The sequence below is a fragment of the Schistocerca nitens genome, chromosome 4, assembly GCF_023898315.1.
Source record: "Schistocerca nitens isolate TAMUIC-IGC-003100 chromosome 4, iqSchNite1.1, whole genome shotgun sequence".
Taxonomy (NCBI): Eukaryota; Metazoa; Arthropoda; class Insecta; order Orthoptera; family Acrididae; genus Schistocerca; species Schistocerca nitens.
The window spans coordinates 64742101-64769796 of NC_064617.1; the positions used below are offsets into that span (position 1 = coordinate 64742101).

The 27696-nt window shown below is 44.2% G+C and overlaps 1 protein-coding gene across 1 annotated transcript in view; it reads right to left on the reverse strand.

Moving 5' to 3' along the window:
* LOC126252121 (arylsulfatase B-like) overlaps positions 1-27696 on the reverse strand; it is a 366034-nt gene that overhangs the window by 198811 nt on the left and 139527 nt on the right. Inside the window, exon 5 of the mRNA XM_049952986.1 lies at positions 11494-11651. Coding sequence (XP_049808943.1) covers positions 11494-11651 — 158 coding nt within the window. The remainder of the gene's footprint in view (positions 1-11493; positions 11652-27696) is intronic.

Sequence of the window (27696 nt, forward strand, 5' to 3'; positions counted from 1 at the left end):
AGTTGTAGAACCGGAGGACGTAAGCAATGGATGGATTTAGATTCATACAGAAGCTCCTGATAACGGAAGGTTTTCTCATTTTCTTGACTACTTTGTGGATAACTAGCTAGAGAATGAGGATATCGCAATAGAAATGTGGGACTGTTACGGAAAAAGGCACCGAACGACGAATGCTGTTGAAGGGTGGCAAAACAAAATAAATAGTATTATTGGAAACCCTCACCCTAGAATCAACTATTTGGTGGAGTGCTTGAAAAAGGAAGCAGAGCTCACAAACTGCATGTACATGAAATTGGAAATGAATTTTGAAGGTAAGAAGAGGAAGAAGAAGCACTTGGAGCTGGACGACAGGATAGAGAGAATCGTAAAGGATTATGAAGAGACTGGCAACATTAGGCCTTGCTTGAAAGCCATTGCCCATATTCAGAAACTGGACTAAAATACGTTAAAAATGTATTAAAAGCTATGAAGACCACTGAGTCCTCGCAGATTCCTAAGATAAAATTATTAAAACATTGAAGCTGCATTATCGGAGCTAATATTAAGTTGTAATTGTAAATAGTGTGTACATTAGTTCAGCGTGTTTAGGCTGATTTTACACACGCCAGAATAGTAGATGGTCATTTATCATTTTCACGGTCCAAAGCCTGTGCAAAGTGTGATGCGAATCAGCCTTTAATGTAAAAATTAAAAAGTGTTTCAAGCCTCACAAAAGTATCCCTATTGTTGTCACGTTAAGATAACTTTTTTCTACCTTCCAATATTATGGCCATACTATTAAATAATTGTGAGTTCTAAAATAATTTTCTGAAGCTTCAGAATCGCAACTATCACCTAAAATATCATGGTTTGTTAAACTGATAGTATACGCTTTTGTGAAAGAAAATGAGAACTTAACCTTTGAATTGCACCTAAAATTGACATCCCGAAACTGATCTGATCCTAAGGTTGACAATTTTGGCACCTCAAATATTTTTTATTTAAGTTTAGCTGCAACCATTTATAGTAGATGTAAATCTACTTAAGTACATTTAAATATAGTCCTTTAAAAATTAAAATTTCTTACTAAATTGTTGATTATCTTTAAACAGGTCAGAAAAGCAAGGAGCTTACTACTGAAAATTAATTGTTACTAAAGAACAACAGAAAAAAATGTATTAGACCTACTTTTCTTATACATTAGAGACTTTTTGAAAAGATATTTGATCATTTCCTCTGTCACTGACAGTGTAATTTCAGTTGCTTTGCAACACCAGGGATATCTACTCCTAAATTATGTTTCCAACTGTTCTCATTTCGAATTCTGGAATATTTACTTCGTCTTCTTTGGTGAAGGAATTTCGGAAAATGCATTTACTAACTCCACTTTAGTGGCACTGTCTACAGTAACATTACCATCGCTGTCGCACAGTAAAGGTACTTACTGAGCCTTTCCGCTGGTTTACTTAACATGGGACCAGTATCTCTTTGGATTTTCCGCCACATTTCTAGAGCGAGTTTCGTTGTGGAAGCTATTAAATGCATCTCGCATTGAAATCCGCACCAAATTTCGATCCTCAGTAAAACTTCACCAGTCTGGGAGATTTTGCGTTCGTCTAAATTATACGTGCCTTTTGCGGTGCTCCTGCAACAGCTTTCTGTCGTGTTTTGTGTACCATGGGGGATCAGTTCCGTCTCTTATTAATTTATTTGGTATGAATATCTCGAGTGCTGTTGATACTATTTCTTTGAACTTAAGCCACATTTGGTCTTAATTTACATAGTTTGGAAGGATTGGAGACTACCTCTTGGAAAGACGTCACCCGAATGTTTAGCTGCTTTTATAAATAGATATATTTCGCGTTTAGTTTTGGAGAATTTTTTTGTTACGGAAGTGAGCCTCGCTACGACTACGTGTTCACTAATTCCTGTATCCGTCGTGATGCTCAGGATTATTTGTGGCTAAGAGTTCAAGTGTGTTTTCGTAGTCCCATAGTGCTCAGAGCCATTTTTTATTTTTGTCAACATGCGGAAGGTAGATTGAAGTAACTGTCAACTATAATTGTATGAGTAGGGTACCTATTTGTGATGAGACTCAAGTTTTCCTTTCTTTGAACTGTTCAGAAAGTGTTTCATGTGAGACAGTGGGTCGATAAAAGGAGCCAGTTATTAATTTATTCCGGTTCTCGAATATAACCTCTGCCCATACTAAGTTACAGGAACTTGTGAGTTTACATTATTTTTCCTTAAGTTGTCCTTCTTGTTTCTGTTGTAGTGCAGATAATTACAATTACGGCTTTTCCCTCCAGAAACTAAGATGCTTTCTCTGTGACCCCGTGAATACCAGAGCTAAACAATGTAGAACAACAATATACGTTACAAGCGAAGCATTCTGTATTACTTCATTTCCTTATTTCTAACATTTTAAAATTGTAAGTCGACTTTAGATGACATGTCAATCGTAGATGTTCTTATCTCTATTTAGTGAACGTGTTTTCAGTTACGTTTTGAACATTGTCCCGCTACACTTCATTAACTAATGTTTTTAGAGAGTAAATTAATATGGAGTATGTCGTTCTTCTTTTCAAACATTCACAAACCCATTTATTCTTTCCCTATTGTCTTTTGGGTATGCAGTTGTACTAATTAAAGTAGGCACAAATGCAGTGATCAGAAAAAAATGATTAGCGTACATTCGCATTCTCGTTTCATCGTGAAAGAAAGCTACCGTATAGACAGAGGAATCTATATTTATACTTGGCAGAACTAATTACATACTGACATAATCGTCGGTATTGCTTTCATTTCCCAAAAGTTATAAATATTTCAGTTTCGGAAAAGAAGCTCTGTATTTGGCCAAGATGTCGAAGAAGAAGGTCCCTTACGTACTGGTTTTATTGAGTAAGATGTGGAGACGGCGGTTTGAAAGCGGACAGAGGTAGTGCGGGGAAGGGCGTCCCTTACCTGAGGGATCGCTACTCAAGCTACCTGGCGAAGGCAAGCTGCCTGGGGAAGGGGCAAGTGTGGCAAATGTCCGGTGTGGCAAATGTCCGGTGTGGCAAATGTCCGGCATTCGGCCGAAACATCGGACAATTTTTTACATTGAAAATGCGTGAGCATCCCAGAAGAATTTTATTGACAACACAGCCTCCCTTGTAACTCTAAATTTCAATTGGAAAGAACAAAAGGAAACGGGGAAGGCAAGGAACAAAGGGGGTGGGGGATAGATAGCACGGGTGCACACCCTACAGTACTCGTAATCTGCTCCAGGTGTGACATCCTTGGTCGTCTACAGTGATTGCAGTGTTACTGTAACTTAAAATGTGCCCCGGATGTTCATCCTGAGAGTTCTAGTTTCCTACATTCTCCTCAAAACCTCTTTATTGATAACTCTGTCGCTACCACTGATCTTCAATATCCTTCTGTAGTTAGCATCAACACTCCAGGGCTTGTAGCCATCTTACTTCTTGTTTTATTACCGTCCACATTACACACCCTTATAGGGCCACATTCCAAGCAAATGCTTTCACGATCCGCTACCTTGTTGTCAGATTAATGTTCTTACTGGTGAATACGTTCTTTCTAAAATCAAATGGAAGTTTGTTCTGCCTTATTCTGTTCTAAATTTCATTTAGTCTTCAAACATCCCTTGTAATCATGCATTCCAATTCCTTTATCACTTCTGTCTTCTCTCTTCCAATTCTCCGTCTTAGAAGTTCATATTCTTCTTCACAACTCCATACCATCACTTTAGTTTCCTCTTGTTTATTTTCATATCATACTGGTTATTAAAAATAATTTCATTTTGCTGCAGACGTTTTGCAGCCCGTCTTTTGTCCCCGTGACCACAGGACTATCGTGAGCATATCGTAGCAAGTCTCTGTTCTGTCCATTAATTTGTATTAGCCGTATTTCTTCTACAGCATTTCATGACTACATAACAACAACAACAACAAAAAACAAAGGAATTCTGCAACTCCACGTCGAAGATCAACAAACACCCTCATATGTTCTCCACCAACCAGCATTGTTACTTTAGGGCACTTTTTTGTGTCTCTGGTCTCGTCACAAGTTGATTATGATCAAATGATTCAATTACTTGCTTTTTGGGAGACGCTTTAACCACACTGAAGTTGCGTGACTTGCTAAGCGTACTGCAGGATAATTTTCTCAGTAATTTCAAGACTTAGACAGTTTTGCGTAATTACAAACACCACACGTTATTCATACCGCTGAGTAAACGTTGAGATGCAGCGTCTGGCACTAAGAATTAAATACAAAGGGAAAATATCTTACGAAGACAGGCAGCATTTCGAATATTTTGGGAAGTGTATTGTTTAAAGTCGTTAGTGATAACATTAAACGAAACAGTTTCATCTCTGTTTAATCGTTTTAAAACGACATTGTATCGACGGGCACGACTGAAAGTTGGACCAATTACAGTGCTCGAATGAAGCATTGAATTGGCTCTGATTTACACAATACATTGTCAGATCATTGTTCTACGGTACAGTAGGTTCTGTAGTCATACATTTAAAAAACTTTTTAATCTATGAAAATGGACATTTATTGCACCCTGGGGCAGTTCGGTTGTGATACATTCTCAGGCAAAATGAATAAATGAATTAAACGAAACCATTAGTAAAATACCTTGATGCTGAAGCTACCTATATGGCGGTAGTATTGTTTTTCTAATAAATAGCTTTCGAAAAGGGTTGAGTCTTGAATAATGCCAGTTTCCTTGTTTTTCACCCATAAATGAAATGTTTTTCTGAAGCATCACCATCGTTAGCTGGTTCATTTTACTTCACTAATAGCGCAGCTACATGAACAGTATGTACTATGAGTAACACAAAATAAGTCCTCTCACGATGGCAAAACTTCACAAGAATATGAGTGGGTGAAGAAGGAGAAAATTGTGGTTGCCGAAGGCAGAACCTTTTTCACAACTTTGTGACAGAAGAACAATGTTTATATTCTTTGACTGCCTCTAGAGATTGCGTCGTTCCGATAATTCCAGTGGAATCATTCAGCAGGGTTTTGGAACATTTACTGTGTTGCTGCCTTATGAAAAACGTCGTAGTAAACGATCTATTGGCACACAATCTCCACTCCTCCATAAAAATATCGTTCTTGTGAACCGCAATTGGTTCTTTATCCACAGGAAGTAATGAGTGCTATCGCCACGACATCTCAGTTAGATCCGTAGTTCTGGATCACCAAAACGCTTTAGACGCCGTTCTTCGTAAATGGTTTCTAGTCTGATTTCGTGCCTATGGAGTCAACTGTGCGACTAGATTCGCACTTTAGATAGATCACAGTTCATAGTAACTAACAGGTAGTCTTCGGTTGGAACAGAAGCGATATCTGGTCTTCCCGAATGAAGTGTTATACACTCTGTTACGTTTTTATACACACAATTAAGGAGACTGTTTGAGCAGTTGTTTTCTTTGATGATGATACCGTTGTCAGTAGTTTCGTAAAGTCGTCATAAGATCAAAACTAATTACAAACTGATACGTGTATGATGTGAAAAGTGTCTATTAGACCTAAACAATAAAAGTTGGTTCTCATCCACATAATTATTTTTTAAATGCGAACATTTTAGGTTAGGCTTTACCGTGACTGTTATTGATATTATATGAAACAACAAGTTTACTGTTCCCAGTCACTGTATATATAAAAGCTGTTTATTCAGCTAAATACCTAGAGAATACCATTACAAATGACTTGAATTCCTAACATCACATAGAAAACGTTGTAGAAAAGCCGAACCAAAGACTACATTTTTTTGTCACTTAGAATAAGCAACAAACGTACTAAAGAGATAATGCTTGTATATGTACAGGATACGCTTGTCCGTGCACACCGGGAGTATTTCCGAGCACTATGAGAAGATTCTTGCCCAGTAGGGCTGACGAATATCAAAAACGTTAAGAAACACGGTAGGCGAAGGAGGTGAGAGAGATGATTCGGGGTGGCAGTCATCAAAACGAAGGCGTTTTTCCATGCGGCGATATCGTTTCACGAAATTGCGATCTCTAACTTTCTCCTCCAAATGAGAAAATATTTGTTTGACCCTGACAAAGATAGGGAGATATCACGTTCTTAATAGAATAAAAGGGATCAAAGATCGTATGGAGAGATCTCGCAGTTGATTTTTTTCCACCTACTGTTCGAGAGTGGAGCGCTCGGAAAATAACCTGCAAGAGTTTCTATGATCGCTCCGTCAAACACTTAGGCATGAATTGCAGGGTGGTGATGTAGATGTAGATGCGGACTGTATAGATCACGCAGGACACTGTGGCCGATGCAGAGTGACCAGTTTCCGACGAAAGCGCTGGGTGAGTTCATTACTTTGTTCGGAAGCGGAGGCCGATAAGTCCTCGCCACCTTTCGGCCGGTCAGCGATGACAGAATAGAGGCGCACATCCTGCAGTCTTTCTCAAACGATTTTACAGAAACTATTTGGTAAAATTTTTCAGTTTTGTTTTACTTATGGCTTTATATGCCAGGTTCATTTAGTTATTGGTCGTAGTTATTGTGATATTTACGTGAAATTAAGACATTTCGTGAAATTTGGAAAAAGTGTGCAATTAAAAACAGAGATCGCTATCACTTTGCGTTTGGTGCACATTAGAGAATATGTTGTTGTGTATGAAATTTAGCTAACGTAAAGAATTTTTCTTGACTTGGGTAGAGGTAGCTGTCACCAAATCCGAGAAACCTGATCTGATACAGCACACTCATTTACGATCGCGGCGCGACTGAGATATTTTACCATATGATTTTTATCTAAAACTTCTTTATCTACCGTATTATTCCAACAATTACAGACCTTTTCGGAGAAAGAATGTAATTTTTTAGGGCCATCGAGAGCCAATGAAAATACTGTGCGTTTTGGGATAACATACTATATAAAGACATTACAAGTGTTTTTATTCTGAGGATGTGATTTTTCATAAGCTACTGACGCGTTTCCTCAGTTCCTCACTTAATAGACTTAATAAACCGCCGGCCGCGGTGGCCGTGCGGTTCTAGGCACTTCAGTCGAGAACCGAGTGACTGTTACGGTCGCAGTTTCGAATCCTGCCTTGGGCATGGATGTGTGTGATGTCCTTAGGTTAGTTAGGTTTAAGTAGTCCTAAGTTCTAGGGGACTCATGACCTCAGATGTTGAGTCCCATAGTGCTCAGAGCCATTTTTGAACTTAATAAACCACTGATTCAGAATTATCTCGCAGTTGTGTCTGCACAAGATGTTAGTGAGGTGAGACAGTGTAAACGTCGTTGTGTTTTGTCAAAAGAAGCGAATCTTGACATGGAAACCAGAGAAATGTGTAGGTTTTACACGACATTCGCCACTCATGACTCCTCCCTGAAATGGTTAAGAAGCCAGACTAAAATAAATCACGTACTTTTGGTGGAATTATTTTTAGATCGTTTTGAATGGTCGACATGCAATTGTGGGCTTGGATGGGCCCCACTTAAAATTTACAAAAAAATGTGAGTGTAGGCTTCAGTTTAGAACGGCACTTTGCCCTACAGCGCTCTGAGCACGTGCCTTTAGCGCTAGGATTTCATCCGGAACAAGTCCCGCCCATTCACCCCCCTCCACGCCTATCCATAGTGTAAGGCCCTCCCCTAAACAGCCACCCGTTCCACAAGCTGGCAGCTACATCAAAGTTGTTATCGTCACAGTCCGACACATGTTACACTGTGATGAGATTCAGTAATGATAAGAAATTTAAGTTTTTCTGGATAGTTATATAATATGAATGTGCATTATCAAAGAAATAAAAGTATTTATAATTGAAAGCATCGCCAGCAGTAGAAAACAAATAATTACGTGATGTTTTTTAAGGGCAATAAGGACAAATTTTCGTTAACTAATTCACTTATTATAATACGTTTATTTGAGGGAAACAGCAAATCAAAAATATAGTGCGAAAACAATGGTCTTGAATCTGTCATGTCGATAGTAAAGCCACGGATGTAGTCGACTAACTGTTGTCTAAAATAAACGTGTTATAGAAATAAGTGAAAGTCGTTTTGTTTATGTACGCCCTCATAGTAGCTCACGAAAATTAAAGAATATAAGAATGCCGTAAAGTAGAAATGCCTAATGAAAGCAGTAAGATATTTGCTTATATGGCATATTTCGTTAGTATTTGCATGGGTAATGGGTGAATTTTAACTTGTAAATTCAAAAATGGTTGAAATGGCTCTGAGAGCTATGGGACTTGGCTGCTGTGGTCATCAGTCCCCTAGAACTTAGAACTACTTAAACCTAACTAATCTAAGGACATCAGAGACATCCATGTCCGAGACAGGATTCGAATCTGCGACCGTAGTGGTCGCGCGGTTCCGGACTGTAGCGCGTAGAACCGCTCGGCCACTTCGGCCGGCACTTGTAAATTCTTCCAGTGTCATACCTGCGCATTACAAACGAGGTTAGAACTGTGGCTGTTTCTATGTGATTAGTGCCCTATATGCTGTTGCAAACGTCTCATGAAAATAATCACTCGATATTCTTTGTCCTATCTGTTTTTAACCAAAAGATTTATTAATTTCGTAAATTTCATTCAAACAATTTTTTAAAAATAATAATGATGATGTGTATGTTTGTCACAGAGCAGTTGTGGAGTAAATAAATGCTGCAGTGTTTCTCGGCTGTAAAACGTCCTTCATGCTGTACTACTTCTTCTTCCAGCCCTAAAACTTTTCAGCAAAACTATTCAGTGAGTAACACGCAAAAACAGCTTGGATCGATCCAGCAAGAACAAAGTAATTTTGATGCCATCTGGAAGTATAGTGAACATTGGTGCTTGTTTCACATATACTGTCTGAGTTCTGAAACTTGTCAAGTATACTGTGGTTCCTCTTTCTCCAAGCAAATTATTCTTTGAGTGTAGGTTTTTCCAGTTGTAGCTTTGGGTGCTTTTCATCACATAGAAGTATGTTTCTCCATAGGCTATTCTTCTGAATACTGAGTTCTTGTATTTAAAGAATTCAGTGCTAAATCGTTTTCTCTTATGATTGCTGTGGAAGTACCTGGCACAGCTGAGGCCAATTGTGCACGTTTTTTGTAACGTGTCTTTTAACTATCTGGCAAAATTTGAGACCTAGCAAGATATTAATTTAACATTCACTCCAAGTGCAGCTGAACGCGGTAAACCACGTGGGACAACTGAAACGATGCCCAGGCACCGAACAAGAAGATCGGGAAAACCGGGGGTGAGAGGGCGGGAATTTTTCCGGGTGAAATCCTAGCGCTAACGATTCTTCTCTGAGCAGCCCCCCCACCACAGCCGTTCTCCCCACTCTTCCCTAGCCTACTGCACATCTAGCGGTCACTGCATTTTGCGCACACTATATCACTACTTTCCCTTGCGGCGCCTGTCGCAGGGAGGAATGCCGGACATTTGCCACGACGGACATTTGCCACACTTGCCCCCTCGCCAGGTAGCGATCACTCAGCTAAGAGACGCCCTTCCTCGTGCTTCTGTCCGCTTTCAGACCGCCGTCTCCACATCTTATTCGATACAACCAGTACGTAAGGCACGTTCTTCTTCGACATCTTAGCGAAATACAGAGCTTCTTTTCCGAAATCGAAATATTTATATCTTTTGGGAAACGAAAGCAATTCCGACGATTATGTCAGTATGTAATTAGTTCTGCCAAATATAAATATAGATCGCTCTGTCTGTACTGTAGCTTCCTTTCACGCTTACTGATCGCGCTAGAAACAGTCCATCGCCATTGGAGTAGCAAGAAAGAAACGCTGTAAAGAGAATGCGAATGTACACTAATCATTTCTTTTTGATCGCTGCATTTGTGCGTACTTTAATTACTACAATTGCATGCCCAAAAGAAAATAAGGAAAGAAGAAATGCGTATGTGAATGTCTGAAAAGAAGAACGACATACTCCATATTAATCTACTCTCTAAAATCCGATATCTCTTGCGGCGAAACGTTAGTTAATAAAGTGTAGCGGGACAATGTTCAAAACATGACTGAAAGTACGTTCATAAACAGAGATAAGAACATCTATGACTGACATGTCGTCTAAAGTCGACGTACAATTTTAAAATGTTAGAAATAAGGAAATGAAGTAATACAGAATGCTATGCTTGTAACGTACGTTGTTGTTCTACATTGTTTAGCTCTGGTATTTACAGGGTCACAGAGAAAGCATCCTAGGTTTTGGAGGGAAAAGCTGTAATTGTAATGATCTCCACTACAACAGAAACAAGAAGCACAACTTAAGGAAAAATATGGTAATGTGTGTTCCAACCCACGAGCGACATTGAAGCAGATAGTTCCTGTGACTTAGTATGGACAGAGGTTATATTCGACAACCGGAATAAATTAATAACTGTCACTTTTTACCGACCCCCGGTCTCAGATGAAACAGTTGGTGAACATTTTAAAGAAAACTCGAGCCACATCACAAATAGGTACGCTACTCATACAATAATAATTGGAAGTGACTTCAATCTACCTTCCGTATGCTGACAAAATACATTTTCAGACCATACTGTAGATAAAAAAAACTTCCATAATCGTTCTAAATGCTTTTTATAAAATTATTTTGAACAATTATTTCACGAGGCCATTCAAATTGTAAATGGTTACGAAAACACACTTGACATCTTAGCCACAAATAATCCTGAGCATGCCGGCCGAAGTGGCCGTGCGGTTAAAGGCGCTGCAGTCTGGAACCGCAAGACCGCTACGGTCGCAGGTTCGAATCCTGCCTCGGGCATGGATGTTTGTGATGTCCTTAGGTTAGTTAGGTTTAACTAGTTCTAAGTTCTAGGGGACTAATGACCTCAGTAGTTGAGTCCCATAGTGCTCAGAGCCATTCGATTTGAATCCTGAGCATCACGAAGGATACAGGGATTAATGAACACACAGTCGTAGCGAGGCTCAATTCCGTGACAAAAAAATTCACCAAAACTAAACGTGAAATATATATATTTATAAAAGCTACTAAAAATTCGGTTGACGTCTTTCTAAGAGCAATCGTTCCAAACTATTTAAGTGAAGACCTATGTGGCTTAAGTTAAGAGAAATAGTACCAATAGCTCAAGAGATTCATACCAAATAAATTAATATCAGACGGAACAGATTCCCCATGGTACACAAAACACGACAGAAAGCTGCTGCAGGTGCACCGAAAAAGGCACGTATAATTTAGACGAGCGCAAAATCTCCAAGAATGGCGAAGTTTTACTGTGGCTCGAAATTTGGTGCGGATTTCAATGTGAGATGCATTTAATAGTTCCCACAACGAAACTCTCTTTAGAAATGTGGCGAAATATCCATAGAGATTGTGGTCGTGTGTTAAGAAAATCAGCGGAAAGGCTCAGTAAGTACCTGTACTGTGGGTCGGGTGGCGAGTGAGGAGGAGGAGGAGGAGGAGCAGGATGAGGGGGAGACAAGGGACCCAGCCCTTCGGAGCAGGTAAAATTGTGGCAAATGTCCGCACACCACAGGGAGGGCTACTCACCCCTCTGAGGGGCCAGTTGGAGCCGTGGTTGGCGTGCACGCCGCTCGTGGCTGCCCCGTTGTCCGAGGCGAACACCAGCAGAGAGTTCTCCAGCAGGCCGCGCCTCTCCAGGGCGGACACCACGCGGCCCACGGACTCGTCCAGTCGCCACACCATCGCTGCAACAAAACAACGAAGAACGTCAGTAGCTGGCGCGAGTAATTCTTTTATTCCGAGAAATATAGGAGTACACAACGCAGAAATTGCCAGTGACAGCCACAATTTTCCACCTGCTATAGCCCACGCAAACCTCCTCTCGATGATATCTTTCAGCATCTGAAAATGTACTGCAATAAAACTTAGCATGAAGACGCCACGCTGTACAATGCACTTTACATGTGAGACAGTCACAGCTGTTGAAATCCGTCGTGTGTGACCTCTGGGCTACCAGCATGCACTGCAGACCTGCGCCCGCGGATAAATACCCCGAGATAACCCAAAGACGGAAGGACGTAGGCTCCAGGAAGATCTAAGAGACTACATCCGTCAAGCAGGGTCTGCGCGTTAGTGGAAAATGGCAGTCCTGACATCGGCACACCGGCGCCGTCAAAAATATCCGTGCAAATGGCTCGCTGTTGCACATTTGAAAACTGATAAAAAGTATGAAGAAGTTTCCAAATTTGTTTTGTGCTTGCATTCAGGTTTTGTACCATACGCGTCAGGCGCTCACAGCCGCAGCTATGTTCTCGGAATTTTCTCCGAGGCAACTACGGCGGGATGGGCCAGAGCATACGAGTTGATCCGGAGCTTGTCTTGCTGGTAATGGTTCTTCAACGTTGCCGGACGTGTTGATTACATTGCACGTAAACGAACTTTTGAATGGGGACTCCATCAAAAGTAGCGTGCACCATGGCCTCTGCACCAGTATTAACAACAAAAAGGGGGCGGGTGGTCACCATTGGTTGTTGGAGTAGAAATCTTTATTTCTGTTGCAAATCGACTTCAACCACTGCGTGACAATCATCAGTGCCGTAGATCTCGAAGAAGATACTAGACATAATACATATACCTTCCTTTGTATATGTAGCATGTTCGGAAATTCCCATTACAAACTTCTAGGACTTGCATAGGGGAAAGAGTACATAATATTTTGAATAGGAACCCTTATCCAGAAAGAAACCATTTCAGTTCTGCGACAGTTTCAGTTAAGATACTTAACTCAACAACTTCTGATTGACGAACTAAATTAGACGTGACGCAGTACCATTATTAAGTAACAGTCCGAAAAGAAACATAGCGAAACATCCATTTATCACTGAAGCATACCTAAACATTATGATCTGTATGCAGAGTATTGTGGTTTCTATGGTTAAATGATAAATCTATGTTTCGTTACGTTTCCTTTCGGACTGTTAGCTAACAATTGTACTGCGTCACGCCTAATTACCTAATTATATTCCTCAAACAGAAGTGGATGAGTTAAATATCTGAACTGAAACCGTCGTAGAACAGAAAACGTACGTTTCGCGACATTGGTTCCAGTCCAAAGTATTTTGTACTCATTCCACTCGTCACATCGTAGTAGCTTGTAAAGGGAATTTCCGAACATCCAGTGTATATTCATTTGCTTTAATTATACTAGTATTTTATTCTTTGCCTAACGGAGGTTACTTTCTGAACAGCCTCATATAACCAGCACACATTTCCAGTGCTTTGTGTCTTCAGCTGGCAGAAGTGGGGAGGTTTAGGAACGATGAAGTTAACACTCTTCCTGGTGCCAATCTCTGCAGTTTAATAACAAGACAGTGTTGTCATAGCCATTGGTATGTCCTGTCATGTTTTTTTTTTCCTTTTTTGTGTGCCTTTTACAACAGGTCAACGTATAGACTGCTTTCAGTTTCGATTACAGGATAATCTACATCTACATCCATAAGCCACCTGACGGTGTGTGGCGGAGGGTACCCTGAGTACCTCTATCGGTTCTCCCTTCTATTCCAGTCTCGTATTGTTCGTGGAAAGAAGGATTACCGGTATGCTTCTGTGTGGGCTATAATCTCTCTGATTTTATCCTCATGGTCTCTTCGCGAGATATACGTAGGAGGGAGCAATATACTGCTTGACTCTTCGGTGAAGGTATGTTCTCGAAACTTTAACAATTTTCCATTGTTACAACCTCTCGATACACCACAGCATGATCTGCAAAAAGCCTTAGTGAACTTCCGATGTCATCCACAAGGTCATTAATGTATATTGTGAATAGCAACGGTCCTATGACACTACCCTGCGGTATTTCGGAAGACTTCTCTCCATTGAGAATGACATGCTGCGTTCTGTTATCTACGAAATCTTCAATCCAATGACACAATTGGTCTGATAGTCCATATGCTCTTACTTTCTTCATTAAACGACTGTGGGGAACTGTATCGAACGCCTTGCGGAAGTCAAGAAACACGGCATCTACCTGTGAACCCGTGTCTATGGTCCTCTGAGTGTCGTGGACGAATAGCACGAGCTGGGTTTCACACGACCGTCTTTTTCGAAAGCCATGCTGATTTCTACAGAGTAGAGTCTCCAGAAAAGTCATTATACTCGAACATAATACGAATTGAATTATTCGTTCCTATTATCTTTATATGTAATTGGTACAAATTATTGAACCTAAGTTATATCAATGTTGTGGTACTGGAACAGCGATGAGAACCATTTGAAGACCAATTCCGTGTTCTATACATTATATAGGTATTTCTATGTTAATGCGCTTTTTGTATACTACACTGTATAGCTACACAACACTTATTATGTTATGCCACACAGATTTAGTCACCATATTGACCATCTAGGATCATCTTACAACTTCAGTGTCCCCTGTTTCTTAGTTCTTTCTATCTTTCGAGTAGAGTTTCATCTTCTGCTCACAATGCCTTTGCTTTCCTTCTGTCCACGTTATTCCCAATTTTTTATTTCTTATGCCTTAAAAGCCTTCTAAATTTAGAACTTAATTCTTAAAAGTGTTTCCTTCTGTTATGTATGTATCTTTGCTACTGTTTCTTTGTAGTTATTTTCTTATCTCAACAATGCTCAACCCCAACCGTATCATTTCTTCAGCCCATGCTGCTGCCGATTTCTTTTCCAGAAATACCACGATATTTATTTCGTTAGCCTGTTCTCGTTCATTCTGTAGAGGTACCCAAAGAAGTTTAATTTGCCATTACTTCTGATATTTTTCTATACTTGTATAGATCGCATCATTAGTCCTGATTTTCCAACCATCAGCGATTCGTTTTCTAAATGATATGTTAACAAAACATCCTCTATTGTGACAAGCGTATAGTTCATCGTTTTAAGCCGTGCGTGGCTCTTGTTCGTGCCATCTGTCTCCTTTTTACAGTCTGTTTTTACTGTACTTCCAGCTCGTTTTGTTAATTCAATTACTGGTGTTACTGAGTTGCTGCCTTGCCTGCCCGTGAGAGGTAGCAGCAGCGCTTATCGATATATGCCCAGCCGTATTATGTCTGTTGGACTCCTATTACTTCCCGGTTGTCGTGTGTTGAGAGGCAGTTCGTATCTGGCAGTGAGTTGCAACACGCCAGCATTAGAGTTCGGAACTGGCAGTCGGACGTTTGGGACGCGGCAGGAGCCGGTCGGGCTGGAGTGGCAGTGAGGTTCGGACAGCCATGACGAGCCCGACCGTTGCCGGCACACATGGCTTCAATAGGGACGGTCATGGTTGACTGCCGGTTGGTCGTCTTACTAGACGACGTGATTATTCGCCGATCGTTCATATGTTGGCGATGTGTGTGTCTAAACTCTTGGTTCGTCCTCTTCACTGCATAGTCACTGTTTCTACCATTAATCGCGTTCTTCGTCCAAGTGTTTGTGATATTGTGGGTAGCTTGTGATGTCGACTGCCCAGTTATTGTAGTACTGTTTCCATGCTGATGTGTAGCAGTTGGTCGGTTGGTGCAGTCGCGACGTAGCACCAATGGGGCATGCAGCGTCCGGAAGATGCGGATAGCTATCACTTGCCCGATGAATGCCGACACACATGGTTTGGTTGACCGTCGGTCGGTCGTCTTGTTAGAAGACGTGTATTTGGCCGGCGATTGCTTATGGGTTGGCTGTGTGCGCCGACTCGTGATTCGTCCTCGTTATTGCACAGTCACAGCCGTGAGCATCGTCTAATCCTCGAGCAGCTGTGTGTAGTTATGTGATTTTCACTGACAAGTTATTTAAGCTTTCTCGGCGTACTGCCTCTTAGTTAGTCAGTCGTTTGATTAAACGACGTGGGTTTTTGGGTCGTCCACCCATTATGGGTTGTCTGGGATCCGTTTGCTTGGTTCCACAGTCTCTGCTGTCAGCGTCGGTGGAATTTTGGTACAAGTGCTGAGTGGAACCTTGGTGCAAGTGTGGAGCGGAATTCACCTTGTGCCCCCCTGCGGGTTCTGGGGTAAGAATAGGGCCGTGGTACTCCTGCCTGTCGTAAGAGGGGACTAAAAGGAGTCTCAAATGTTTCCGCCTTTAATGTGATGGTCCCCATTGGGGTCTGACCTCCATTTTTCCAAATTCAACAGAAGTACGAGGCTTTTGGGGAATGACACCTTACGTGGTGCACCATCAGTCCTCTGTGCCCTAAGACTTTGGTACACTTTATCGCCTTGGCGTCGTAACTGCACTCTCCATCCCTCATTTAGAGCATAAACACCTGATGGGTTGCGTAAGTTACACCATTAGTGCATCACCATCTGCACCCACGATTACTATGGACTTCCCATGGCACCCAAAATCCAGCACGGTAGCCAGCCCGTTGTGGTGGTGGTGTCGTCATGTACCCTCTAGGTTGTAGCCCCCTGACAGGGATCGTACTGCCAATGCCTGACCTGCCACCTCCCCACGTAAACCAAGGAGTCGATGCCCGTCTTTCTGGGGCATCGGGACTCCCGGCAACGGCCATCCTGCCAGGTGGCCTTTGGTGTGGCTGGGTGGCGCCTGTGGAGAGCCCCTGGTCGGAGTGGGTGGCATCGGGGCGGATGCCCCGCAATGAAGCGGGTGAAATCTTAATCCGGTGGTCGCACGACCACCAACTTCTCTAAGTGTGGTAAGGTGCAATTAAATGCTGTGACATATAACCTCCAATCGCTCCCTTCCCTAGCCACGCCATGGGAGGGAAGTAGGGCTGCAGACAGACAGGAGCCATACTCACCACGATACCTTGTGTGCAGCAGAACTGATGGGGATTCGTTTTTGGGGACTAAGCCTCTCTTCTTTGTGAACAATCTCGAAGATAAGTTTGGGGAAGTGGCGTCTCTTTCCAAATTGAGGAGCTGATACAAGCAGCTTCATCTGCACAGTCACAGCCATTACTCGCCTGTGAGAAGCTCGGTGACATCCACGTTAACGTCACTCCCCATAAGTTCTTAAATTTGGTCTAGGGGATTATCTTTCATAAAGATCTTCTGCTACAGTCTGATGACGAGCTACGGGAGAACCTGGCACGACGAGGTGTGCACTTTGTCCGTCGTGTCTTTAGGGGGCCGATGGATAATAGGGCCCCTACCTGTATCTTCATCCTGGCCTTTGAGGGTGACTGCTTGCCTGAGAAGGTCAAGGTCATGACCTACTGGTGCGATGTCAAGCCCTATGTCCAGCCCCCTATGCGATGCTTCCAGTGCTGGAAGTTCAGACAGAAGTTCAGACACATGTCCTCCAGATGCACTGACAGCCCCACGTGTCGAGACTGTGGACAACCTTCGCATCCCAATGCTCCATGTGCTCCGCCTCCCACCTGCATTAACTGTGGGGAGCATCATTTCCCCTGCTCACCAGACTGTGCAGTCTACCAACGAGAGCGGAAGATACAAGAAATTAAGACCCTGGACCGTTTAAGTTACCAAGATGCAAAGAATAAGCTAGAATGACTCAACCCCACACCTATGTTGAGGAGTTATGCTACTGTAATACTGCTGCCACCAGTTCCTGCAAAGACTCCCTTCTCAGTTGGCCCACAGAGCAATCACTGGGAAGGCCACTCTCTCTTCCACTACTCACGAGAACACCCAGTTTTGGAGCAATGCGCCACGATCAACCGAGGACGTCAGTCCCCACCTCTCAGCCGGAGAAGCGACAGCCCTCTCCGGCTACTAAGCCGGAGAAGCAACAGCCTCCTCTGGCCTCACTCATTCGGAAGAGGTCCCTTGGGGGAATCCCTTCCAAGGACTTTACCAGTGTCTCACAAGACACTAGCCAGTGGCTGATGAAGCCACCAGCTGCTGGTAGAAGGGCTTCACGCTCTTCCTCTGTTCCTCCCAAAGACAAGAGAGAGAAGAGGAAGCTCTCTAAGAAGACTAAGGACCCAGTGGTTCCTGCGCCACCACTTCCTGTCAGCTCTGAGGATGAGGTCGAGCTCTTTGTGTCCCCTGATGACCTGGATCTCGCCATCTCCTCAGAAACGTTGGAAGTTGCGACGTCAGTCATTCAGGCAGTGGCAGCATGTGACCCTGCGAAGTAATTTGCCTTTTCAGTGCCTTCATGCCCCTACAGGACACGCTTTGTACCATCCTCCAGTGGAATTGTGGTGGTTATTTTAGCCATCTACCTGAGCTACGCCAACTTCTAAGCATGACACCAGCTTTCTGCATTGCCCTCAAGGAAACCTGGTTCCCGACAATGCGGACCCCTGTCCTTCGTGGATACAGGGGCTATTACGGTAACCGTAGCACTAACAATAGTGTGTCAGGTGGAGCCTCCGTGTATGTCCTTACGTCTGTATATAGTGCTCCTGTCCCCCTTCAAACATCATTGGAAGCTGGGGCTGTCCGAGTACGGACTACCCAAGACAGTGTCTATCTCCCTCTGGATGGTACAGTCCCCCTGACCGAATTGACTGCACTTGTCACCCAACTCCCTACGCCTTTTATTCTCCTGGGGGATTTTAACGCCCACAACCCCCTATGGGGTGGAACGAAAATTACTGGCCGAGGCAGAAATGTCGAGAATCTCATCTCCCAACTCGACCTCTGCCTCTTAAACACTGGCGCCGCCACACATTTCAGTGTGGTGCATGGCACGTTCTCGGCCATAGATTTGTCGTTGTGCAGCCCAGGGCTTGTACCACCAGTCCACTGGAGAGTCCATGATGACTTGTGTGGTAGTGACCATTTTCCCATCTTCCTTTCACTACCCCAGCGTCGCTCCCCTGAACTCTTGCCCAGATAGGCATTTAGCAAGGCAAACTGGGAAGTGTTCTCCTCTGCTGCCACTTTGAACCTCTCCCCCACGGTACCATCGATGTGGCGGTTGAGACACTGACTGCAGCGATTATTTCCGCTGCGGAACGTACCATTCTTCATTCGTTACGGTGCCCCCGGTGAAAGTCAGTGCCTTGGTGGTCGCCGGAGGTTGCTGAAGTCGTTAAAGAGCGTCGGCGGGCTCTTCAGCGACGTAAGCGGCACCCGTCTTTGGAGAATCTCATTTTATTCCAACGTCTCCGTGCACAGGTCCGGCGACTCATCAAAAGGCGGAAACAGGAGTGCTGGGAGAGATACGTTTCCACCATTGGTTCCCGTACTTCACCCTCCCAGGTGTGGATGAAGATTCGGCGCATCTTTGGATTGCAGCACTCTACAGGTGTCTCAGGGCTTTCCATCAACGGGGCGCTATGCACCGATGCCGATGCAATCGCCGAGCATTTCACTCAGCACCATGTTCGGGCCTGTGCGTCGGGGAATTACCCGCCTGCGTTTCGTGCGCTAAAACGCTGGGAGGAAGGCAAACGACTTTCTTTTGCTTCTGGCCACCCTGAGGCGTATAACGCCCCGTTTAGTTCGTGGGAACTCTAAAGCGCCCTGGCACGGTGCCCCGATACAGCCTCTGGGCCAGATGGATCCACAATCAGATGCTCAAACACCTGTCCCCGGGCTGTCAGCGATGTGTTCTTGCCATCTTCAACTGCATATGGGGCGATGATGTCTTTCCGTCGCAGTGGCGAGAAAGTACCATCGTTCCGGTGCTGAAGCCTGGTAAGGACCCGCTTAATGTGGATAGCTATCGGCCTATTAGCTTAACAAACTCTCTGTGCAAGCTACTGGAACGTATGGTGAGTCGACGGCTGTGTTGGCTGCTCGAGTCTCGGGGTCTTCTGGCTCCGTGCCAGAGCGGCTTCCGTCAGGGCCGTTCCACCGCCGCTACTTTGGTCTTCCTTGAGTCTGCAATCCGCACTGCTTTTTTCAGGCGCCAACACCTCGTTTCCGTCTTTTTCGACCTCTCCAGAGCATGACACGACGTGGCGGCACCATATTCTCGCCACGTTGCACGGGTGGGGTCTCCGGGGCTCTCTCCCCGTTTTTATTAATAATTTTTTTTCTGTTAGGACATTCCACGTTTTACTTGGCACATCCCATACTTCACTTCATGTCCAGGAAAATTGCGTACCACGGGGCTCTGTATTGAGCGTGACACTTTTCCTTGTGGCCATTAATGGCCTTCCAGCAGCAGTGGGGTCGTCTGTCTCACCCACGTTATATGCTGACGATTTCTGTTGTCTGATCTCCGATCGGTGTTGCGCCGTCGGGTCTTTGGGATGTGGGGAGACGAATGGCGCACTCTGTCTGCACCCAACAAGCTGTGGCGAGTAAAGGAGACCACGACTGTGTGGGGTTCCTCCGCGTGGCCCTCTCGCAGGGATTCTGTTGTCGGTGGACAACCGACAACCATACGCTGCTGCAGCTCTACAAAGCCCTCGTGCTGTCCCGACTGGATTGTGGGAGTGTGGCGTATGGCTCAGCGTCGCCCTCAGCGTTGCAACTGCTGGACCCCGTTCACCACTGTGGGGTTCGACAGGTGACAGGAGCATTCCGCACCAGCCCTGTTAACAGCCTATTTGCTGAGGCTGGGGTTCCTCCACTTCACGTCCGGCGTCAACAACTCTTAGCCAACTATGCTGCACACGTCCGTTGTTCGCCCCGTCACCCTAACTACCTTGTCTGCACCAAACAAGCTGCGGCGAGTAAAGGAGACCACGACTGTGTGGGGTTCCTCCGTGCGGGCATCTCGCAGGGATTCTGAGCTCTATCTTCAGGATGCCATTCTCAGGGTTGTTGACACTTACCGTTTTCTGGGATTCCTGTTCGATTCCCGGCTTACTTGGCTTCGACATATTCGTCAGCTCAAGCGTCAGTGCTGGCAGCATCTGAATGCCCTCCGTTGCCTCAGCAACACAACTTGGGGTGCAGATCGTCATACGCTGCTGCAGCTCTACAAAGCCCTCGTGCTGTCCCGACTGAATTATGGGAGTGTGGCATATGGCTCAGCGTCGCCCTCAGCGTTGCAACCTCTGGACCCCGTTCACCACTGTGGGGTTCGACAGGCGACAGGAGCATTCCGCACCAGCCCTGTTAATAGCCTACTTGCTGAGGCTGGGGTTCCTCCACTTCACGTCCGGCGTCAACAACTCCTAGCCAACTATGCAGCACACGTACGTTGTTCGCCCCGTCACCCTAACTACCATCTCCTTTTCGCTAATGTGGCAGTCCATATCCCACACCGGCGGCCGCGATCAGGCCTCGCAATTGGGATCCGTGTTTGGTCACTCCTTAGTGAACTCGAGTCTTTGCCTCTTCCACCTGCTTTTCAGGTCCACCCACATACACCACCTTGATGTATTCGTCGGCTGTAGCTTCGGCTGGACCTCTCACGATGGCAAAAAGATTCAGTTCCTCTTGCAGTCTTGCGCCGCCAATTTCTTGCTCTCCTAGACGCATCCCGTGACTCGGAGGTTATCTATACCGAAGGCTCGATGGTTGCTGGCCGTGTGGGGTACACTTATGCTCATGTGGACTATGTAGAGCAGCGTTCCTTGCCGGAAGGCTGCAGTGTTTACACCGCAGAGCTAACAGCCGTTTTTCGTGCTTTTGAGCGTATTCGTACCAGCACTGGAGAGTCGTTCGTCATTTGCAGTGACTCTCTCAGTAGTCTACAGGCTCTTGACCAGTGCTACCCACGCCATCCCATTGTTGTTGCCATCCAGGAGTCCGTTCACGCTCTTGAACAGCGTGGACGTTCGGTGGTGTTCATGTGGACCCCGGGACACGTTGGGATAGCGGGAAACGAACTCGCCGACAAGTTATCCAAAGAAGCTACTCGCAAACCGACGTTGGAGATCGGCCTCCCGGCAACTGATCTCCGATCGGTGTTGCGCCGTCGGGTCTTTTGGATGTGGGGAGACGAATGGCGCACTCTGTCTGCACCCGACACAGCTGCGGCGAGTAAAGGAGACCACGACTGTGTGGGGTTCCTCCGTGCGGGCCTCTCGCAGGGATTCTGTTGTTCTCTGTAGGCTCAGCATTGGTCACTCTTGGCTGACGCACGGTCATATGCTGCGTCGAGAGGACCCCCCTCATTGTCGCTGTGTTGAAAACATGACGGTGGCCCATATGTTGTTGGAATGTCCTATTTTAACCGCCCTCAGGCGAACTTTTAATCTCCAGGGTGATTTATCATCTCTTTTAGGTGACTATGTCTCTATGGCAGATCGGGTTTGAAGTTTTATTCGCGCAAGCGGCTTTTATAGGTCCATCTAATTTCATTGCATCACCCTCTTTTGCGCAGTATCTTTTAATTAGTTTTGTGTTGTAATTCGACTCTACCTTAATCTTTTAGGCTGGATGTTTTAACTTGTTGCAGAGTGGCTGGCTCATCCTTTTATTTTCGTGATCAGCCAGCCACGGTCCTCTGCTGTACAGTTTTAATTCTTTCTGCCTTTCTTTTTTATGTTGTTTTTGTTGCTGTGCTTCGTTTTCCATGTTGCCTTACCATTGACCTTGGGGCTTTTCGTCCTCCGGAATTTTTCTTTTAGTGTTTATAATGACTGGTGGATGGTTTCAATGTGCTCTGTGTGTTTATGAAACAAGGGACCGATGACCTCTGCAGTTTGATCCCTTTAATCTTTAAACCAACCAACCAACTCACCTTGTGCCTTGGTATGTTGACGGTCTGTCGGTTGGGTTGCCGTTGGTTTGTGGATGGTTGGCCTGCCTGTCTCACATAAGCGAACGCTTATATTTTAAGTGCAGACCGACTCCCGCTAACTTATGAGCTCCGCTGGCTGTACTGCCTTTTCTTATTGGTGTTTGATTGTTTATTTTAATGGGTCATAGCCGATGGTTTGATTTTCTATGCTTTTAGTTGGGTTTTAAATAATGGACGTTCAGCCGTTTTGAAATTGAAAGTTCCTTACTTGTTAAGTCTTAGATTGTTTGTTCCTTCAGCTTCATTTAAAATATTTTTTTTTTTTGTGGCTAAGGCATTGGACCTTGTGCCTTTTGAAAATTTATTGTGGTTGTGTTTCTCAATCACGAGTCTTCAGCCGTCTTGGAATTTAAATTTCATATTTGTTAAATCTTAGATTATTTGGAGACTTAATAAAGTTGTATGCTCAAGTGTAACTGACAGCTCTTTATTTTGGCCCCTTTCCACAAAATTCTATCTATTCTGTCCTGCGGATTCAACCAGGCGTTTCACGTTTAACATTCTTTTGCATTGTGGTATTATCGTCTGGTATAGTGTGCATGACATTTACAGTAACACTGGTATCGAAAGTTGGTTTTTCATCTTTAAAATGAATGTTACTTCATTACGGTTGTGAGTGAAATACTGGTTGGTTATCGAATCACAGCTGCTCAAGAGGTTCGGTATGAACTGTCATTATCGTGTAACAACGAAACTTGGTAAATATTCTAATGCGATAATGCAGGACCGATTTACACTGGAAAAAATAGTTCCAATTTTAGCCACCAGTTGCAGTTTACTGAATATGAGCATCGGAGACGTCGAAGAAATGGTATACAGCACCAGATTGGCACCTGCTGGCCAAAACTCGAACTATTTTTTTCAAGCGTAAATCGCATTCTGCATTAACACATTGGAATATCTGTCAAGTTTCGATGCCGCATGATAATTACAGCCCACACCTGACCTCTGTCAGTAGCAGCACTCTAATTATTACTACCTGGTATTTGTGTACATTAACGGTTAAAATTCGATTCTTTACTTGTTATCAAGGCAGAATCATAATAGGAATAGTGTTTTACACGGTAACTAAAGTAACCCGACTTCGTTAGGTAACTCTCTCGGGTAACAAGGCTCGAAGATTAATCTCATCAGGATGACCGCTATTGGGATTCACGAAAACGTTTGCGCACAGTCAAATTTGGAAGGGTGTGTCGCAGATCAGGCCACATGCAGATTTCGTGCTGTTACATAACAACTTGTCAATCAGCTGTACTGCACTATGAGGAGGAAAAAACATGAATACACAGCTGACAATAAGCCACAAGCAGAGCGAACACATGATAAGGGATGGCACCTGAAACTTTAGCTACACGTGAATGCATCAGGTCAACAGTATTTTCTTCCTCGATAGGGAAGGGCTATTTCTCGTCGTTTAATATCCTCGAGAGCATTCTATCAACGCTGCACTCTACAGTGAGACGTTCCAAGAAATGGATTGGTCTTTTTTAAGGAAGCGTAGTGGAATAATGTTGCGGGAAATTTGTCTGCTCCACGAAAACCACTACGAGCACACTATGTGTGAAATATAGGTACTGCGACTGTTCTTAGAGTGTGAAGTTTTGGTCCAGCCGTAGTACTGTACATGTCTCGCAGCAGACTTCTTCTACGTTGCTTTTACTTTACACAACCGAAGGAAAACCAGGAGTGGTAAACTTAAACGGACAACGACGCATCTCAAAAGGCAGTGAAACGGGTATAGGGCAGACGGAACACTTTTATGACTGTGGAATAATAACTACCGTCCCATACACATAAAATCTATGAACATTGCCGAAGTCTTCGTCGGAAAAGAACAGAAGATATCATGTACACGTATATTCACAAGCAGAAACACATGATGGTCTGGAACTCTTTCGTGTATTAACAGCAGACATGTAAACCGAACATCCGCCGCAACTGAAGCATGGGGTGGTTCCATTCAAAAGTGATCACCACATTTATCCCACTGGGAGACGAGACAGTCAGTTCCCGTTTGGTAGAAAGCAGTCGGCCGCTGATGGATCCACAGCCACACCTAATCTTTCACTTCCGCGTCCGACTGAATCCGACATCCGCGAATGTCTTTCTTCAGGTCGCCAAAGATTCGGAAATGACACGGTGAAAGATCCGGGCTGTACGGAGGTTGTTGCAGTGTTTCCTAATCAGATCGCAGAAGCTTCACCTTCGTCCTATTTGTCAGTGTGGGGGCGGGCGTTATCCTGGGACGAGATGATTCCGTCCGACAGCATTCCTGGGCTTTTCGACTTTCTGGCGCGTCGGCGGTTTCTGCCAAGTGTCTTCATAGCGCTGAGCGTTGACTGTGGCTCCAGGCTCGAGGAACTCGGCGAGCAGAAGGCCTCTGCAGTCGAAGGAGGCCATCATGACCTTACCGGAACTTGTGCGAACAGTTTTGGATTTCTTTCGCGGGGATGACGTGGTATGCTTGCACTGTTGGCTTTACCGTTTGCCCTCGGGCTGTCGGAATACTGAGGGAGTAAACGTACAAAAACGTACATTTACAAACGCCTGTATCAAACGAAATCATGGCGAACAGAATATTCGATTACAGTCATAAGACGTCAAGGTGAACATACATAACATTTATATGTCATAATATTGCACTGACCTCGATAAAATTAGCCATTACACGGCGATCAAGCAATTAACTCAAGAAAAAGTGAATAAACTCTCCTGTCCAACTGCAGAAATTACATTGCCTCTAATTACGTCGTGATTGATTCCTGAATGGAGTTTTTGGCTGAAACCGAATCCGGTAGATTAATCTGATAAAATGACGTGCATTAGGTGATCGTACAGCTGAAATTAAAGTGAATGTAACATCTATATTGAAAAACAAATAAGGAAGTGAAATAAACCAGAACTGAGAAAACAGTGAAATGGTAGTGGATTGTAACTAACATACTGGTGTTTATAACTCGTTATGCAAATTTTAAACGCAAAATTAACAACAAATACAAATCTTTGTCGACTTTACAACACACCGCCGGTGTTTAATTAAAGGTTCGTCAGTGAGGTAGGAAGAGTTATGTACAGAACAAAGGATTTAAGAACAGATTTCATATTTGCATCTCAGTGCCTAATTACACTGTCAGTCATAAAAATTGGGACCCCAGGCAGGAGACCAATAACGAAGGTTTACTCACTATGCGCATACACTGTACCATCATTTTTCTATAGTGTAACATAATTCCTATTGTATATTCATCATATTCCAAGAATTGCACCTCAAGCATACACATGAAGCATTGAAATGGATACTGACTACCATATTTTGAGAGAAACAATCCGCACTGCCTATACAATACTTTTTATTAAAAATCACAACCGGTCTCGCGTCACCAGGAAACGTATCCTCACGTGATAGGTACAAATAATAAGTAAAAATTCTTTTACAAAAAATCCTTAACAAAGGTGTAAAGAACAAATCGATGCTGGAAAGCAGTATTACGGAGTTGGGCTTGAACAGTAGGCCTACTCCCAAATATTCTCTTTAACAAGTCAATGCCGAAACGTAACTGCTTTAGAGCCACTCCTCACCATTCACATTAAGTAGCAAGCAAATAGCGCACTAAAACCCGTAGTCCATATTAAAAATGAAATCTATAAATCAAACAGGCCAAATACAGTTGTAGGCTAGTAATGCATCGAGACAATTTCAAAGTATGAACGTAGTACACATGAAGAGCCTTACCGCAACTTAAAATAGCATGGTTATCATATTGTCCAATATGACAGGATGATAGAATTTGTAGATAACTATCAATTTATCCGAATAAACATCTTGATACCCGTTATGTTTGTGCCGATATTAAATGTTCATGAGTACATTCGAGTTAATTTCGTGCTATACAGGATACAGAGCGGCCACTTTTGGCAGCGACCACGGCCGTAACACAGATGCGCCTCGAGGGGAACTGAGACTGCATGACAATTACAAGTACGTCACTCCATGCTACACTACTGGCCATTAAAACTGCTACACCACGAAGATGACGTGCTACAGACGTGAAATTTAACCGACATGCTGTGATATGCAAATGATTAGCTTTTCAGGGCATTCACACAAGGTTGGCGCCGGTGGCGACACCTACAACGTGCTGACTTGAGGAAAGTTTCCAACCGATTTCTCATACACAAACAGCACATCACCGGCGTTGCCTGGTGAAACGTTGTTATGACGCATCGTATAAGGAGGAGAAATCCGTACCATCACGTTTCAGATTTTGATAACGGTCGGATTGTAGCCTATCGCGATTGCGGTTTATCGTATCGCGACAATGCTGCTCACGTTGGTCGAGATTCAATGACTGTTAGCAGAATATGGAATTGGTGGGTTCAGGGGGGTAATGCGGAACGCCGTGCTGGATCCCAACGGCCTCGTATCACTAGCAGTCGAGATGACAGGCATCTTATCCGCATTGCTGTAACGGATCATGCAGCCACGTCTCGATCACTGAGTCAACAGATGGGGACGTTTACAAGACAACGACCATCTGCACGAACAGTTCGACGACGTTTGTAGCAGCACGGACTATCAGCTCGGAGACCATGGCTGCGGTAACCTTGACGCTGCATCAGACAGGAGCGCCTGCGATGGTGTACTCAACGACGAACTTGGGTGCACGAATGGCAAAACGTAATTTTTTCGGATGAATCCAGTTTCCCTTTACAGCATCATGATGGTCGCATCCGTGTTTGGCGACATGGCGGTGAACGCACATTGGAAGCGTGTATTCTTCATCGCCATACACCATGGCGTATTACACGTGGGGTGCCATTGGTTACACGTCTCGGTCACCTAGTGTTCGCATTGACGGCACTTTGAACAGTGGAAGTTACATTTCAGATGTGTTACGACCCGTGGCTCTACATTCGATCCCTGCGAAACCCTACATTTCAGCAGGATAATGCACGACCGCATGTCGCAGGTCCTTTACGGGCCTTTCTGGATGCAGAAAATATTCGACTGCTGCCCTGGCCAGCACATTCTCCAGATCTCTCACCAATTGAAAACGTCTGGTGAATGGTGGCCGAGCAACTAGCTCGTCATAATACGCCAGTCACTACTCTTGATGAACTGTGGTATCGTGTTGAAGCTGCATGGGCAGCTATACCTGTACACGCCATCCAAGCTCTGTTTGACTCAATGCCCAGGCGTAT